Here is a 16,018-nt window from a genome sequence, read left to right on the forward strand (position 1 = left end):
ACTGGCATAATTTGCGAACCTATCTAAAATCAGAGAAAACTGGCCATGGAACTTAAAAATATGAATTAAAAAAATGCATTTGTAGTAAGTTGAAAAACATTGGGTGTGTAAACTACTGTTCATAAAGGAAGCTTACTTCATAAGAATTTTGGTTTTAAACTTGAAATAAGAGGGAAAAATAAGCTATAAAAAGCAATTGTCTTTTGGCTGACTGGTTTTCAGCTTAATAGACGTGTCCTGTGAATTGTTTATAATGTTATGTCTCGAGGTCCTCTTTTCAGGTGGGCCAGCCCTGTTTGCCATTTGAAGGAGACTAGGCTTCCTTGGTAGTGGCCTGCTTTCTGCTCATGAGCCCGTTAGCTCTTCTGGTCCAGTATGTGTAGCCCCTGGAGCACAGAGACACTCTTGCCTCTCAGAGGGCAGTCTGCTGCTCTCAGGGCCTGTCTGCTTTTGGAACTGGCTTGACAAATTATTAGAAAAATATTCAGATTTTGTTTCTCAAGAGATTACTACTTTTCCCTTGAAAACCTGACTTTTATGTGCACATCAAACTCCCCAGACATGTGGCGTAACTAGTCTTGATTTACGTTTTAAGCCTTGTTAACAAGTTCACCAAAACCTTGACAATGGAGCTTCATAATTGACAACTTTTGCTGAGCCAGATAAAGAGCACAACATGTATGTACTGAAATAGATTATTAATAAAATCTCAGGGATCAAATGGGATGAGGTAGAATGTTTTTAAACATCTTAGGTTCTTCAAATGCAAAGGACTTAAACTGCTTCACTAAAAATGTTTTCTTAAAAGTCAAATACTTAAAACTGAGAATATGAATATACAAATTTTAATCTTATGTTCATATTATTTTTCCAAATAATAACTTGATCAAGCCTCATGCATTCAGAAAAACTTACTTCCCTCTCCCCCTACCACACACACACTATTCTGCTTATGTTTTCAAGGATTTGGTGCATCTTCATCCCTACTTTTCTATAAGTTCAAGGGAATGATGACCAAGCTGTTGGTCATTCAGGGCATATTTGTGAATCTCTATTCTTCTAGAACTGAATACTTTTTTGTTAAATCTCTGGTGGCCAGTGAATAAATCTGTTCTGTTAGATGCTTTTTTTCCTTCTAACTGGGATTGCATGTGGGAAGTAAAAAAAAAAAATCACTGAGTATCAAATACTTAAGTATCAAAATGACAGTGATGAAAGGAAACCAGAGGTAACTGAGATCTTTCACTTCCATTTTAAGATTGACCTTTAACTTGTGAGATGGCCTGGAACAACTTTAGCTGTAGATGGCCTTCTCAGTGATGACTGCCCAGAGAGGCTCAGTTTTAAGGGGTGTCAGTAGCAGAGAGCCTGGTGGGAGCCACACCAGGTGTCCTGTTAATGATCCTGCCTCTTAGGACTGCACTTGCTCCGTCTTTGTCTGGCTCTGAGAGTGGAGTCTGGAGGCCACCTGGTGTTTGTAACTGAAGTCTGCTGCATGCAACACCCTCTGGACCCATCTCCACCCTAACAGGGAAACGAGGCAAAAATAATTGAAGGGTATTTGGCTTGGTTATGTAGGCAGACTGTCCTCATCAAAACAACTTTGAAGATCTGTGGATGTGGGTGGGTGTTTGGTCCGTAACTTTTTCACACGGGGTGACGACAACAGGAATTAACTCTGCTTCGTCATTGAGAGTGATCTTCCAGGCAAGACCTCTGTTTTAGTTACTCGGCCAACACTGTTGCAGTTTCAGTTTGGACAGACTATTTGGGGGACCCTTGGCTGCTTTCTGGGCACCCTCGCTGAGCCAACTGGTGGAAGTGAAAGATGAGTGATCCTGATGAATGGATTTCTGGGAAATACAGAAAAATGGAAGAAGGTCCTCTCCCTCTGTTGACTTTTGCTACAGCTCCCTACTACGACCAGAAACCAGGAACTAGTGGATTACGGAAGAAAACCTATTATTTCGAGGCAAAGCCATGCTATCTGGAGAATTTCATCCAGAGTGTATTCTTTTCCATAGACCTAAAAGATCGCCAGGGATCCTCACTGGTGGTTGGTGGAGATGGGCGGTATTTTAATAAATCAGCAATAGAGACAATAGTGCAGATGGCAGCTGCCAATGGGGTTGGTATACGATAAGTATTGCTATGCTTCTGGCTCTCCACATAACCTCTTAATTTTGCAGAAATATACACAAGTACAAAGATTTGTATATTGTAAACACCTCAATGCTACTAGCATCCAATTAAGTTTCATTGTGACTTCAGAGATTGTATATTGTGATGTTACCCCTGAAATTACATTAGTCACATTGGGATATGGGAATGTAAGCTTAATTTCTTATGTTGTGCTCTGTGCCTGTTGCTTGAAAAAGTACCTGTTGCTTTTAGACATTCAAAGCGTACCCCAGCCTTAAGCTGTCTTATCTACATTCAACTAGTTTTGAGGGACACTCTGTCCTGTGTATGAGGCTCTAATGAGCAGCGGAGAGAAGAAGATTTTGTTTTCTTTCAATGGCTTCCTTGTTGAAGTTCAGTCACTTGTCAAACAGGAAAACAAAAGCCAGGGCACAATGTTATTTGTGGATCCCGGTAGTTGTGCAGAAATGCTAGGAGGGAATTGGAAAATGTTAGGTGTGAGCTCTCCAAGAGGACCTGTTACAGGGGAACCCACTTATAATGACCTTGGACACAAAGAAGCCCTGTGTGTGGTGAATTTGTGCAGCAGGGTAGAGATAATAACTCCTGTAAGACTATAATATATGGAGGCTCTGCTAAAGCTCTGCATCGTGAAAAACTGTGTTGCCTGAATTAACCAAATCAGAAGGAATCTTGCACCAGGAAGCATTGATGTTGATAATCTAACAATTTGCACAGCCTTACTGATTTACGGGAAGGCAGGCATCAGGACATTGCTGTTTTTGCTCTGCAAATTCCTCTGTGGGACCAAAAATATATTTTTAGATTTTAGATTACAGTTAGCAATAATTTGGAGCACACAGTCCTTCAGTACTTACAAATTTTAAAAATCTGTTTTAGTTCCTTTCTGGAAGCAATTCTGATGCTGAGAACATAAAAATTTAGCATTGTAGCCAAATGTGTTGTTGGGCATTCATTTTCAGTCTGTTTTAACAACACACTAAGAAGGTGTGATTACAAAAGCCAAATTAAAAAAAAAGCATACGTTATCAAATTTAGAAGAGTTTGTAGATCCTATTGTTTATGTGAGGTTTCCTCTATACCCAGTTTCAGAATGAAAATGCCTCTCATGTAAAATTTGCTGATAAAGTACTCAAATACGAAATTATGACACATACACATTTTTAAGATAAAATGTGACATGCTGTCAATTTGAGGAGAACTGCAAAGGGAACGAACGGTATTAAGATGCTTTTAATCATTTGGGGGAGAACGAATGGCACATTATTTCTCCGAATATATCTAGATTGTTGAGTGGATCTGGTACACTGTCCCCTTTGCTGTGATATATTTGGCTTCATTTCATTTTTGTGCAAAGCGGAAGGCTGTGGAAGACGTGGTAGGAATGTGTGGTAGGAATTCAGGCAGACGCTATAGACTTTCTCAGATTTACCATCTGAAGGTTTGCTAAATAATGCAATTAAGTGATAATACTTGACTAAATATGGTAACTGCCTATTTGTTAGAGCTGTGACAGCCCCAGCAATATTTTCAAGTCTTTCCAAGGACATTCCTCATTAAAAATAGTGTTGCATTTAAAACAGTCACACTACCCAGCTGACTTACGTAAAACGTTTAGTGGACCCATAAAGCACTTTCATCTGATAAAACCTATCAAATCCTATATAGTTTGATTTCTTTTTCTAACATATCCTAAATTCTGACTATTTTAACATCCCTTTGATTGTGGGCAGAACTTCAGGGAGGCAATCTAAAGGAAAGAAAATTTATTGCCACAGATTTTGGTAGAAGTCAATGTTCCTTCCTCAGCTTTGTCAATACCTACTCCACCTATGAGCCGATTCTAGGAGAGCTTCTCAGCCCAGTGAGCTACATGGAGACCATTTCATTTCTCCCCTTTAGTACAGTTTTATCTGGTACATTTACAGATAATGGAATACACTCTGCCTTTGTTTTTGTTTGCACAGAGCTGTCTGCATTTACAGGCAATTTTAATGTACAAAATAAAACATTGGTGGGGCCCCGTTTATAGTACGGGTATGTCATTCAGTCCCCCGAGCTTTAAACCCAGAGATAATTTTGGAAATGAGAATAGAACCTGTGTGTATGACTGGCAGAGCAAAGAAAATGGAACTTGTTTTTTTTGTTTGTTTTTGTATGAAACATAAAACACCAGGCCCTATTTTCAATTAAAAGGAATATTTTAAAGTTTGCTCCCTGTCATGGTTAACTATCAAATATGGGGTTGGGGGGAGAGTGAGGTATCCAGCTTGGCAGCAGGACGTGAGTCTTACGGAAGGGAGTAGAGGGCCAGGAGGAAGGGCAGGAAAGGCTGCTTGGTGAAGGACTCTCAGTGCGGGATGAAGGGGTATCTTTAAGTTGGTAGACACTTGGGACCCAGGGAAGGGTTTTTTTTTTTTTTAATTTTCCTTTTTGTGGTAGAGTATACCTAACAAAATTTGCTGTTTTAACCATTTTTAAGTGTACAATTCAGTGGTATTCATTACATTCACAATGTTCTGCAACCATCACCACAATCTAGTTCCAGAACCTTTTCATCATCTCATCCAAAACTCTGTACCCACTAAGCAAGAAGTCCCCATTCTCTTCTCCCCCCAGCCCCTGGCAACTTTGGTTTTACTTGCTGTGAATTTGCCTGTTCTGTGTCCTTCATATAAGTGGAACCACACAATACTTGCCCTTTTGTGTCTGGCTTATTTTACTTAGTATAATGTTTTCAAGGTACATCCATATTGTAGCATGTATCAGAATTTCCTTCCTTTCTGAGGCTGAATAATAGTCCATTTTATGTGTACACCACGTTCTGTTTATCCGTTCATCTTTTAATGGACATTTGGGTTGTTTCCACTTTGGACTATTGTGTATAATGCTGCTGTGATGGGTGTGCAAATATCTGTTTGAGTCCCTGCTTTCTTTTTGTGTCTATACCTAGAAGTGGAATTTCTGGATCATATGGTACAGGGAAGGTTTTTGAGTAGGGGAGGGACACAGTTAGAACTATGGTTTAGAAAGATGAACTAGGTGGGCCTGAGTAGGTCAGATAGATTCAGCCAGGGTAGGGCAAGGGAGGTACAGGTGGGAGAGAGGCAGGGGAGGTTGAGTCAGGAGCTGTTACAATGCTCCAGACATCCTTAAGGGGAGGAAGATAATAGAGTAATATCTCCCCAATATCAGGTTGAGGATTAATATTGCTGAGGATAATTCGTGGAAAAGAGTCTGCTCTGGAAGGGAATATTTTGGCCAGCTATACCTATTCTTGGGCTCAGGAGAAGGAACCTACCATGCACTTCCCTTGCTTCTCTTGACTCTCTCTCTTACTCTTACCTTCTGGTATAGTCCTCTCAGTCTTGGACCATTCCTGACTGCAGATTTCACCGTAAGGAATGGTAGAATTAAGGGGTGACTTGGGTGGCATAGCTTAATATTCATTTATCGGTTTCCCCTTCCACATTAAGAACATACAGAATCCAAGTAAAAGTCAGCGTGCTTGATGGGGAAACACTGTTTCCAGATAACTCCACCAGCCACTCTGGCTAATTAAACTGACATCTGTAAGCTCCTCTCATCGAAATTATGGAACTGCTCAGCCATAGGCTTTTATTTTCATCAGAACCACACCCGGAAACTGCTGGAAGGGTGAGATGTTACCATTACCACTGTATTGAGTCAGGGAGCTACCACTTCCTGAGGGAGGCAGAACGTAAGAAATATATTAGGATAACAGAAATTGTTCAGAGAGAGACACGTGAGAGCCAAGATATGCCTGCAATGAAGTAGCTGCCTCCTGAGAGGTGGCTGGTAGTGGAGAGGGTTAATTATAAGGCAGTCGAGCCGTTAGTGACCTGCGGGAAGGTGGCAAAGCTAACAGTCCCAGAAAAACTTCCCCAGGGAATCCAGGTATCTCATTGGCATTTTCAACATTAGAAATGCATCTTCCACCATCAAGTCATTTCTTCAACCATGTTTATCTTGGGTGGGGCAAGAAGAAATAACAACTGGAAAACTTAAAAACATCCTCGTCCCTTCCTTCTTTCAGAGGGGAGAATGGAGGAAGGGCACAAACTCCTTGTTTTTTAAATCTTTTCATGTAGCAGTCACATCTTCTCTAGTCAGAGGAACGGACAGAACTTCTTCCTTCTTTTCCAACTTGCGTCGTGTTGAAACAGATATAAATTACTCTCATTTTAGCAAAGGAGTTGTGCTGATACCATCTGTGAGAGAAATGGGAAGGTGAGTTAAGAACGCAACAGAAGTACCACCTGCAGCTCTTTCATGTAGGTGTTCTGGCTGGTTTACCCAGTAACACTCCCAGCATTCCCTGCCTTAGGCCCAGGAGGTAGCTCAGGTACACCCTAGCGTGGGTAGGTGTGTCCTGCTTTGAGGAACCCCCAAATCCAAGCTTGACTGGAAACATAAATTTATGAGATACATTTTGTAACATTTCTTCATGTAAAGTTTGCCCTTTTTACTTTGTCAGATACTTTAGTTTACAGAAGCCTTCTGTTTGGCTTAGAATTCCTTTAACTAGTTAAATTTATATTCTCTTTCCCAATGTGGATTGAAAGTATGATTATAGTGGATAAAAATGTGGGTTTTCTCACAAATTTTTAATGTATCCAAATTATGAACCTAGTCTGGAAAGGCTGTGTTTTGTTTTCTTGCCAAAGCCTTACAGCATCCCTGGATCATACACTACAAAGTCCTAAAAAGCTATCTGAAGGAATGGCTTTGTTCAGCAATGCTGATTCTACTTCAGTAATAATATTACTCAACGACAGCAATAAAATACTCTACTTCGGTATAATAATACTATTAACCCAAGCTGTTAGATGTTCATTAAAGGACATCTTTTCTTGTCCAGTAGAATATTTCTTTGTCCATCTGGCTGTTCTGGCATTTCTGTGCAGTAGCTCTGGATTTATTAACATTAAAGTGTGTGTTCTGGATTTCTTCTCCTAGATTGGTCGCTTGGTTATTGGACAGAATGGAATCCTCTCCACCCCTGCTGTATCCTGCATCATTAGAAAGATCAAAGCCATTGGTGGGATCATTCTGACAGCCAGCCACAACCCAGGAGGACCCAATGGAGATTTTGGAATCAAATTCAATATTTCCAATGGAGGTGAGTTTGCTGTCATTTTGAGTATAGCCAGTTTTATGTTCTGTAGGACACACTGATAACCAAGGCCTTGGGAGGTCAGGGTTCCCGTTCTGATCCTTAGAAAGGGAGCTTTTTGTTTCCTTTTGGTGAAAATGAGATGCTTCTCATTTTGCTGTACCTGAGTATGAGGAGCCGTGCATGAATGATCATTAACGTAATATTTCCTTTTAGAAAATTCCGACTTTGCTGCTTGAATGGTGGCATGGCAGATGTGCTAGTAAGGAGGAGTTGATGAACTTTGTGCTCTTTGTATTTCCATGTCAACTGTACAAAATGACCCACTGTTTGCTGTTTGATTTCCAGGTCCTGCCCCGGAAGCAATAACTGATAAAATTTTCCAAATCAGCAAGACAATCGAAGACTATGCAATTTGTCCTGACCTGCATGTAGACCTTGGGGTTCTGGGAAAGCAGCAGTTTGACCTGGAAAACAAGTTCAAACCCTTCACAGGCATGTTTACTCTTCTCCTCTGTTGCCCACTACTAGTTCCAGCTTGAGGGATTTGCCTTTCAAGGTTTTAATAACATGGGTCTTTATCTTTGGAAAGATTGTGGTCACCAAGCTTTGCAGGCATTAATTAGCAGGTCTGGAAGTCTAGAGAACTGGGCTCTTTGGGCCCTGCTGGGGATCAGCTGTGTGACCTTGGGTGAGTTGTTTCCAAAACTCTCAGCTTCAGTTTCCATACCTATAAAACAAACGGCCTTAAGGAGAAGACCTGTAAGATCATGTTCATAGCTATCTTTTATTGAGCTTTTATTGTGTGCCAAGCTCTTCACATGCGTTATCTCATTTTATTCTTACAGTAGCCCTGTGAGGGCAGCACTGTCAGTATTCACTTTTTCCAGATGAGGAAACAAAGGCTGAGAGAGCTTAAGTAACAGGCTCCAGGTCACATAGTCAGTGAGTGGTAAGCCAGGATTCAGACACAGGTGTGAATGATTCCAAAGCCTGGGCTTTGATTTCCTTTTCAGTAAAATCAACTTAGACCATTTTGGGGGCTACATTGAAACTTCCTGTGTAGCAGCTGTGGTAAACATTTTGTTGTTGAATGCCAAGTTTTGACAATAATTGATGGAATAAATGTTTATAAAATTATTCATATTAATAAACGAGGATGAGATGGGTTAGCAATGTGACTTGCATTTCAACTTTGCTCTAAGATGTATTCTTTCCTCTGGGCTACAAGTTTATGGGAGGCATTTTTTTTGTTTGAACCTACCCATAAGGAGCTGACAGTTGCATCCCAACAAAGAGGAAGAGGTGCTTTGGTACATTCTGAAGACATTCTTAGGGTTTAGAAAACACCAGTAGAGAATTTCTTAAACACTTCATGTTTTGAAAATGTTCAGACCCGTGAAAATTCAACAAGAACAATACTTAGTTCTTACATTTGTTTTATTCCTTTAGCAGTGCATGTGAAAAGTGATTCATTAAAAATTATTTTCTCTGGGGCTTCCCTGGTGGTGCAGTGGTTGAGAGTCCGCCTGCCAATGCAGGGGACACGGGTTCGTGCCCCGGTCCGGGAGGATCCCACATGCCGCGGAGCGGCTGGGCCCGTGAGCCATGGCCGCTGAGCCTGCGCGTCCGGAGCCTGTGCTCCGCAACGGGAGAGGCCACAACAGTGAGAGGCCCGCATACCGCAAAAAAAAAAAAAAGAATCAACATCCTTATGAATTTTTTATTTCACCTAGTAAGTAGGGCTTTTAAAAATAATAAGGAGGGGCTTCCCTGGTGGCGCAGTGGTTGAGAGTCCGCCTGCCGATGCAGGGCATCGTGCCCCAGTCCGGGAGGATCCCACATGCCGCGGAGCGGCTGGGCCCGTGAGCCATGGCCGCTGAGCCTGAGCGTCCGGAGCCTGTGCTCCGCAACGGGAGAGGCCACAACAGTGAAAGGCCTGCGTACCGCAAAAATAAATAAATAAATAAATAAATAAAATTTATTTTCTCTGCTTTTTACTAATATGTCTTGATGGCAAGGGGCCTGGAAAAAGTAAAATAAAGTAGGTGTTACATTTTCTGTTATTTTTTGACACCAAAATACACTTCTCGTGGAGACTGATAGGGAATCAACGTGGCAGCAGAACAGAGTTTAGCATCAGGCAAAACTCTGTCAAAATTCCCCTCTGTGCCCCATCCCAGGTGTGTGGGCAAGTTACTTAATCTTTCAGGACTTGAACTTGCTCGTCTATAAAATAGAACTGATAACATTTACCTCTCAGGAAATTTGTTAGCATTGAATAAGAGATCATGTAACGCGGCCCTGGCACATTGGAGCTGCTCCGTAAATGTCCTTTTAAAATAGCAATTGCACGTTTACAGCAATGTGATCATTTCAGAGGAGAATATTTCTAAATGTGTTTAGTTCCTCCATCTTTAATGTTGCTTGTTCTCACAGTGGAAATTGTGGATTCGGTGGAAGCTTATGCTACAATGCTGAGAAGCATCTTTGATTTCAACGCACTGAAAGAACTGCTTTCTGGTCCAAACCGACTAAAGATCCGTATAGACGCCATGCATGGAGGTATGGAGCCATTTGTTTTCTGTTCCCTTCCCTCAAAGACATGAAGCAGCTCTCGACTTTGTGTATTATGATGCTTTAATAAACCTTTTCTTAAGACTCTCTCTGTTTGACGGTTTTTAAACAGTTATGTTGCAAAAATTTCAGAGTAATATTCACGCAGATAAAAATCTAATTGTATGCAGGAAAAATTCCTAATGGTAAGGTAGTGTGAAGGTCAGCGTTTCCACATTAAGCATCAGGTTTTGAGTAACAGGCAACTATTTTTGTGTACCCTCCCTCCCCCTCAGAAGATGCCTTACATTCTTCTTAAATGCCCCCATCTATTTCCGAGCTGGCCTGTGGTTTGCTAGATACGATAAACGTGCTTCTGAGCCCCACACCCCACTTGCCTGCTCCCACATAAGCCTTTACTTAGAAGATGACCAGAGCAGGCTGAGGATTAAATTCAGGAACAACAGGATGTGTGTCTCTCCCTCTTCTTCCTCTGTGGGTTGTGTGGCCAGGTCATTAGAGAGAGCAGCTGTCACCGAACCAGAACCATGAGGTTCTCTTGCATATAGGGAATTCCTGAGCACTTGAGTTTATTTGTTTTGTAATAATTTACAATTTTAGACTCTTTGAGTCACAGGGATTTTCCCTGGTGTTGGAATCCATCTGCCTGCCTGGTTGTGGAAGACTTTCTGCCTGTGCTTGAACCCTTTCCATGATGCTGTCAGGGCCTTCTGTTACACTGCAAAACCACAGTTAGAAAACTTCTCCTGGTGGGCTGAAATCTTCTTTCTCTGGAACTTCTCCCATTGGGTCCTAACTTGCCTCTGGAGTCCCATAGAATGGGTCTCCTTCTTGATTCAGACAAAGGCTATTCTGACTTTTCAAAGCATTCAACAGACATGTATTGAGTAGCTACTATGTGTATGCTTGGGGGTAGGCAGGGGTTCAGTAGAGACTCTCTTCAAAGAGCTCTGCGATGCTTGGAGAGATGAGGTAGGTAAGAAACCAACCATTGCCAGGCCAGCAAAATGAGGGTTAGGTAGAATTTCAAGTATTCTCCTTGGGGTGTGGAAGAAGGCATAGTTTGACCAAAGGTATCAAGAAAGGTTTCCTGGAAAAAGTGGCAACCAACTCATCTTTTATGAAAGAAAGACGTAGGGTGGTGGAGAGTCAAGTGATGGTCATTCCCAGCTGAGGCAGTTGGCTGTAGCAAATGCATGAAAGCTTAAAGATAGCAGTCACGTTAGGGGAATGAGCAGAAGCCTGGGCTGGCTTGAGAACGGAGCCTGTGATGGGGTATTTGCTAGTCGCTGCCAGTCACGAAGCTGACCTCTTTCTCCAGGCCTTTATGTTGTTCCTCAAAAGCCTCAGTTGCTATACCCCTCACAGCCCTGGCTGCCTCGGCCTCATTCTGTGGTGTGTCAGTAGCCTCCTTAACAGGAGGCCCCTAATGGGAGACACGTATTCTATACTGTTCTGACCTCTGTCGCATATATTGGTGTCGGTACCTTCCTTGGTGAAAAAACATTCTCAGCATTTTAGAGATGAACATTCTTGATCGTTACACTAAGTATCACTGTAAAGTATGTGACTGGTTTTTCCTGTTGTTCATTGTTACTGTTTTTTGTTTGTTTGTCTGTATTCTTTTGATCAGTTTTCCGGATAGCTTGATAGAGGAGAAGGATTAGGGCTCTGAATCCTAGCTCCCACTCCTGCTCTCTGTGTAAGTCTGGGCAAATAGCTTCCTCTCAGAACCTCAGTTTTCTTATCTATAAATTGGAGGAAATAATCGTAATTCAAAATTTATAAAATGTGTGCTGGTACTGTTCTCAGTGCCTCATATCTATTAACTCATTTAATTCTCACATCAACTATTATTATCCTCATATTGCAGGTGGGGTAGACGGAGGCACAGCAAAGAGATTACATAGCTTTCCCCAAATGGCACAGCCAGTAATTGGCAGAGCTGAGATTTGAACCCAGACCCTCTGATTCCAGAGTCCAGGTTCTTAAGCACTATGCTGTACCACCTCATGGGCCTTTTTTGAAGGACTGAGTGAGAAAACAGTTGAGAAGCACCTGGTACAGGTGTGTAGCAGGGCCTTCATAATGGTTCGCTCCCTTCCCTTCCCCCACTCTTTCCTTCAACAAATGGCCTCACCCTTTCCAACCTAATCTCTCAATATTCCTGTTTGTAGAACTTTCTACTCCAGACTTATCTCCCCACAAGCCCTTGAATACAGTTTGCATGTTCTCTTTGCCATTCTCCCTAGAACACCTCCACCTTATGTAGTAAGTCCTCACCTCCTGTAGTAAGTTTTTATTTTCTGGTTCTTTATTTCACGCTCTGCATAGTTGTGGGACCGTATGTGAAGAAGATCCTCTGTGAAGAACTCGGAGCCCCCGCGAACTCAGCAGTTAACTGTGTTCCCCTCGAGGACTTTGGAGGCCACCACCCTGACCCCAACCTCACCTATGCAGCTGACCTGGTGGAGACTATGAAGACAGGAGAGCATGATTTTGGGGCTGCCTTTGATGGAGATGGGGTGGGTACAAGTGTTTTTAAGTGAACTCTGATGCAGGGCAGGCCTGATTCTAAAGACGGGGGAAAAAGCAGACTGCTTCTACCAGGCCCTGTGGGCCTAGGAGTGCCAGTCAACCTCCTTCATTGCACCTGGAGTCAGGGCTCAGTTATTAGAAGACCCTCTTGAACAGAATGAGTCCTTGAAATGGAACCCATGTGTTTAATGTCTGCTAAGAGGGGCAGGGTAATTGGGGCCTGGTTATGATGTCATGACTGGTGCTTCATGAACTAGTTGGGTTCTAGGTACCTGTCCTGAGGTAGGTTTTTGCTCTAAACGAGCAGCTAGCTACTTAATCTCTGGCAAGGGTCTTGGCCTTATAATATACCCACCTGTTCATTCACATTAGCTGAAAGATGAAACTATAATGAGAGAATTAACATTTTATTCTTTAGCTACAATTAATATTTTAAATGAACACGCACTTTTATTTACATTGGTGAGTACATGACAGACGAGGAGGGAAACTGTCTTAGTTTTGTATACTTGATACTCAGAGATAGTAAACACTACACATATTTACTTAGTCGAAAATATATTTTGGTGGTTGCTATTATTCTTTAACATCATCTAGAATTCATTGTTTCCTAAAAATAGATATTCCAATATCAAAATTTGGAGAAATTAGAAGGGTCCCTAGCAGACATCATTTGCAATGCATCTTTCTGTGGCAGTGCATGATGGGAGTTTTTCCCTCCATACTCTCAGTTACTTGAGTACTTCCGGTATGTCAGGCACCAGGAGAGCAGTGAGGTGGCAGCGTGTTCTGTTGGGTCCTGCATCACGTGGAGGGCCCAAGATTTAGAAGCCTTTCCTTGAGGGAATCTGCTTTGTTCCTTGAAGGATGTCTGGTAGACCTACCAGACTCTAAAGAGCCCATATTTCCTCTCATTGTGATCTCTCCTCTCTTTTGGGAGACAAGAGAGGTGATTAGTTCCAGAGTTTGGAAAAGGTCAGGGAGGTTACAGTCAGCTGGCCTCTGGAGGGAGAACAGAGGATTCGGCCCAGAAGGAGTTTGTGCCTGCACTTTAATTTAAAACGGTTTTAGCTCTTCGGCACGGAGGTGCCGCTGGCCCAGTGGTACTGTACAGATTCACTAGGAATAAAATCCAGTGTTTAGAAGCCAGTATGAATAAATGTATCATAGTTTTAAATTTTATAAAACCTCCATGTAAGATAGTTTGGTTTCTTCAGCACTTTGATTAAAAGATCTTCCTTTGAATTCCCCTTCTCCCAAAGGATCGAAACATGATTCTGGGCAAGCATGGGTTCTTTGTGAACCCTTCAGACTCTGTGGCTGTCATTGCTGCCAACATCTTCAGCATTCCATATTTCCAGCAAACCGGGGTCCGCGGCTTTGCACGCAGCATGCCCACCAGTGGTGCCCTGGACCGGTACGTCTCTCCATTCCCTTGGCTCCCGCCAGGCCCTTCACAGTGCTGGGAACACCCTTCTTCCCTTTTCAGCTAGGGCATCAGATGCATAGTATGTGCTGTGGAAGTGTTTATTTTATGAAGGAATGGATGAACTTTTTTCTGGTTTGGTTGTCTCCCCTCTGTGCTCCCTCAGCACCCTGCATTCTTCCATCCTGGCACTTATCACACTGTGTCCTGATAGCCTGTTTACTTGACTATCTGCCCCGTTAGACTAGAAACTTCTAGTCTAGTCTAGTCTAGAATGTCTTATTCACTGTCCTAAACTCTTCCTGATCATGGTGTGCCTCACACACACACACACACACACACACACACACACACATCATTTTTAAAAATGAATGATTGAATGTTAATGAATAAATGAATGGATAGCACTTCGTTGTAGTCAAGACATCATTCTAGAGACTCACTTTCCCTTAGCAGTGTACACAGAGTTTGGATGAAAGAGCAGTTTGATGTAAGATCAGTGTTTCAGCAGAACTTTCAAAAAACATCCCTCATCCAGCCCCCATCAGATGCCCATACACACACAAGCATAGTAAATGTTCATTTGTCCAAAATCTGAGTAAACGTAAAGCTAGAATAGTTTAAAAAGTGCATTCGGTTTTTGAGAAAGGCGGTACCAGTGACAGTAAACAGTTGATATCTCTGACTTGCTTATTTATTGATTGATTGCATTTCATCTCACTTGCAAAGGCTTTAGGGTAGCTTACGGGATCACATCTAAAACATCTGAAAAATATAAGTTATCAATGAGGACCAACCAGGGAGAGTATTAGCTAGACCATGTTAGGTGTCCAATAAATGTTTCCTGAATGAATAGATAAAGAACAAGTGAATGAATAAAAGGTGGAGGCCAGGGAGGAAAGCAGAATGTATGTATCTAGGCGCTTACAATCATAATTAATATTAATTGAACATTACCTTATGCTAGACACTAGATATGTTTTAAGTCATTTAATTCTCAGACCGACCCCATGAAGTAAATGCTATATTTAACTCCTCTTTACAGGTGGGAAAACAAAAGAACAAAGAAATTAACTAATTTGCCCAAGGTCACCCAGCTAGTCAATGATGGAGCAGAATTTGAACCCAGAACCTTTGCTCCTAACCACTGAGCTATACAGTAGTTTTCTATTTCGTGTGTGTGTGTGTGTGTGTGTGTGTGTGTGTTATAGAACTAGTGCTGACTTCAGCTAACAAAGTAGTGGCTAATATTCATATAGTAGTTTGTAGTTGACACAGCGCCTTTTTACATTCACCATCTCAACTGATCCTCATAGCAGTCCTTATTTTAAAGAGGAGGAAACCAAAAGAGTAGTTAGCAGTCTTGCCCGGGACCCCACAGCTACATCAGAGCTAGAATTAGAACCTGGTACTTCTGCCTTCACATCCTCCGAAGTTGTGAGCTGGTGTGTGGCCACGCTCTTGTACATTAGACTGATCAGGTCCTGAAATACCTTCTGTGTAATCCAAAACAGTTTAATTCCAAGTTCTGAAAAAATTGATAATACACATATAGAATCACAATGGAAAATACCTCATTACCCAGAAAAAAGTTCATTGTACTTTCACAGGTTTCAAAATCGTAGATCTAATTTTCCTCAAATATTAGAATTGAAATATGATATTGTGTTGCTAGTGATAAGACAAGCATTTTGGAAAGCAAATCTCACTAAAAGAGTAAATGAATTGTAGGTAACTTTTCCTGTTCAAAGGGCAAGGGTTTAAAAAAACAGTCACTCAAAGGTTTCAAATAGGCTAAGGATAATATAGGGAGAGGTAAAAGATATATTGGAGGGGACAGGGGACCATGCATCAGTGTGGATGCAGCTGGTGCACACGGGAGACTGCACTGGGCACTGTCCTTGGGGGGCCTTCCAGGGAAATGAAAGGAGCACTGACTGGGCAGCTGGATAGCAGGCATTGGTCATCCTGGCCGTGTGACCTCGGGCTGATCACATAACATTCTGGGTCCTGTTTCCTTCTCAGTAAAATACTGACCTCCCAGACCCAATATTCTATGTCTCTATGACTATAGGTGCATCAAAACATCACTCTTTTATTCACTATGGAATGGTTATAAATATTGTCTGTATCCAACACATGTGGGTTTAAATGGCCCCCCAAACAGCCTTGCCCAT

General features: G+C 41.9%; 1 protein-coding gene across 2 annotated transcripts in view; it reads left to right on the forward strand.

Annotated features, from left to right (window-relative positions):
• PGM1 (phosphoglucomutase 1) overlaps window positions 1-16,018 on the forward strand; it is a 57,703-nt gene that overhangs the window by 22,035 nt on the left and 19,650 nt on the right. The window contains exons 1-6 of one of the 2 annotated variants that reach the window (XM_065886396.1): window positions 1,518-2,128; window positions 7,144-7,306; window positions 7,649-7,795; window positions 9,740-9,865; window positions 12,212-12,402; window positions 13,678-13,832. In XM_065886396.1, coding sequence (XP_065742468.1) covers window positions 1,829-2,128; window positions 7,144-7,306; window positions 7,649-7,795; window positions 9,740-9,865; window positions 12,212-12,402; window positions 13,678-13,832 — 1,082 coding nt within the window. In that variant the 5' untranslated portion in view covers window positions 1,518-1,828. Of the gene's footprint in view, window positions 1-1,517; window positions 2,129-7,143; window positions 7,307-7,648; window positions 7,796-9,739; window positions 9,866-12,211; window positions 12,403-13,677; window positions 13,833-16,018 lie in introns of those variants that run through there. The other variant, XM_065886404.1, reaches the window with a different exon arrangement.

This window comes from Phocoena phocoena, chromosome 1 (assembly GCF_963924675.1).
Source record: "Phocoena phocoena chromosome 1, mPhoPho1.1, whole genome shotgun sequence".
In the NCBI taxonomy this organism is placed as follows: domain Eukaryota; kingdom Metazoa; phylum Chordata; class Mammalia; order Artiodactyla; family Phocoenidae; genus Phocoena; species Phocoena phocoena.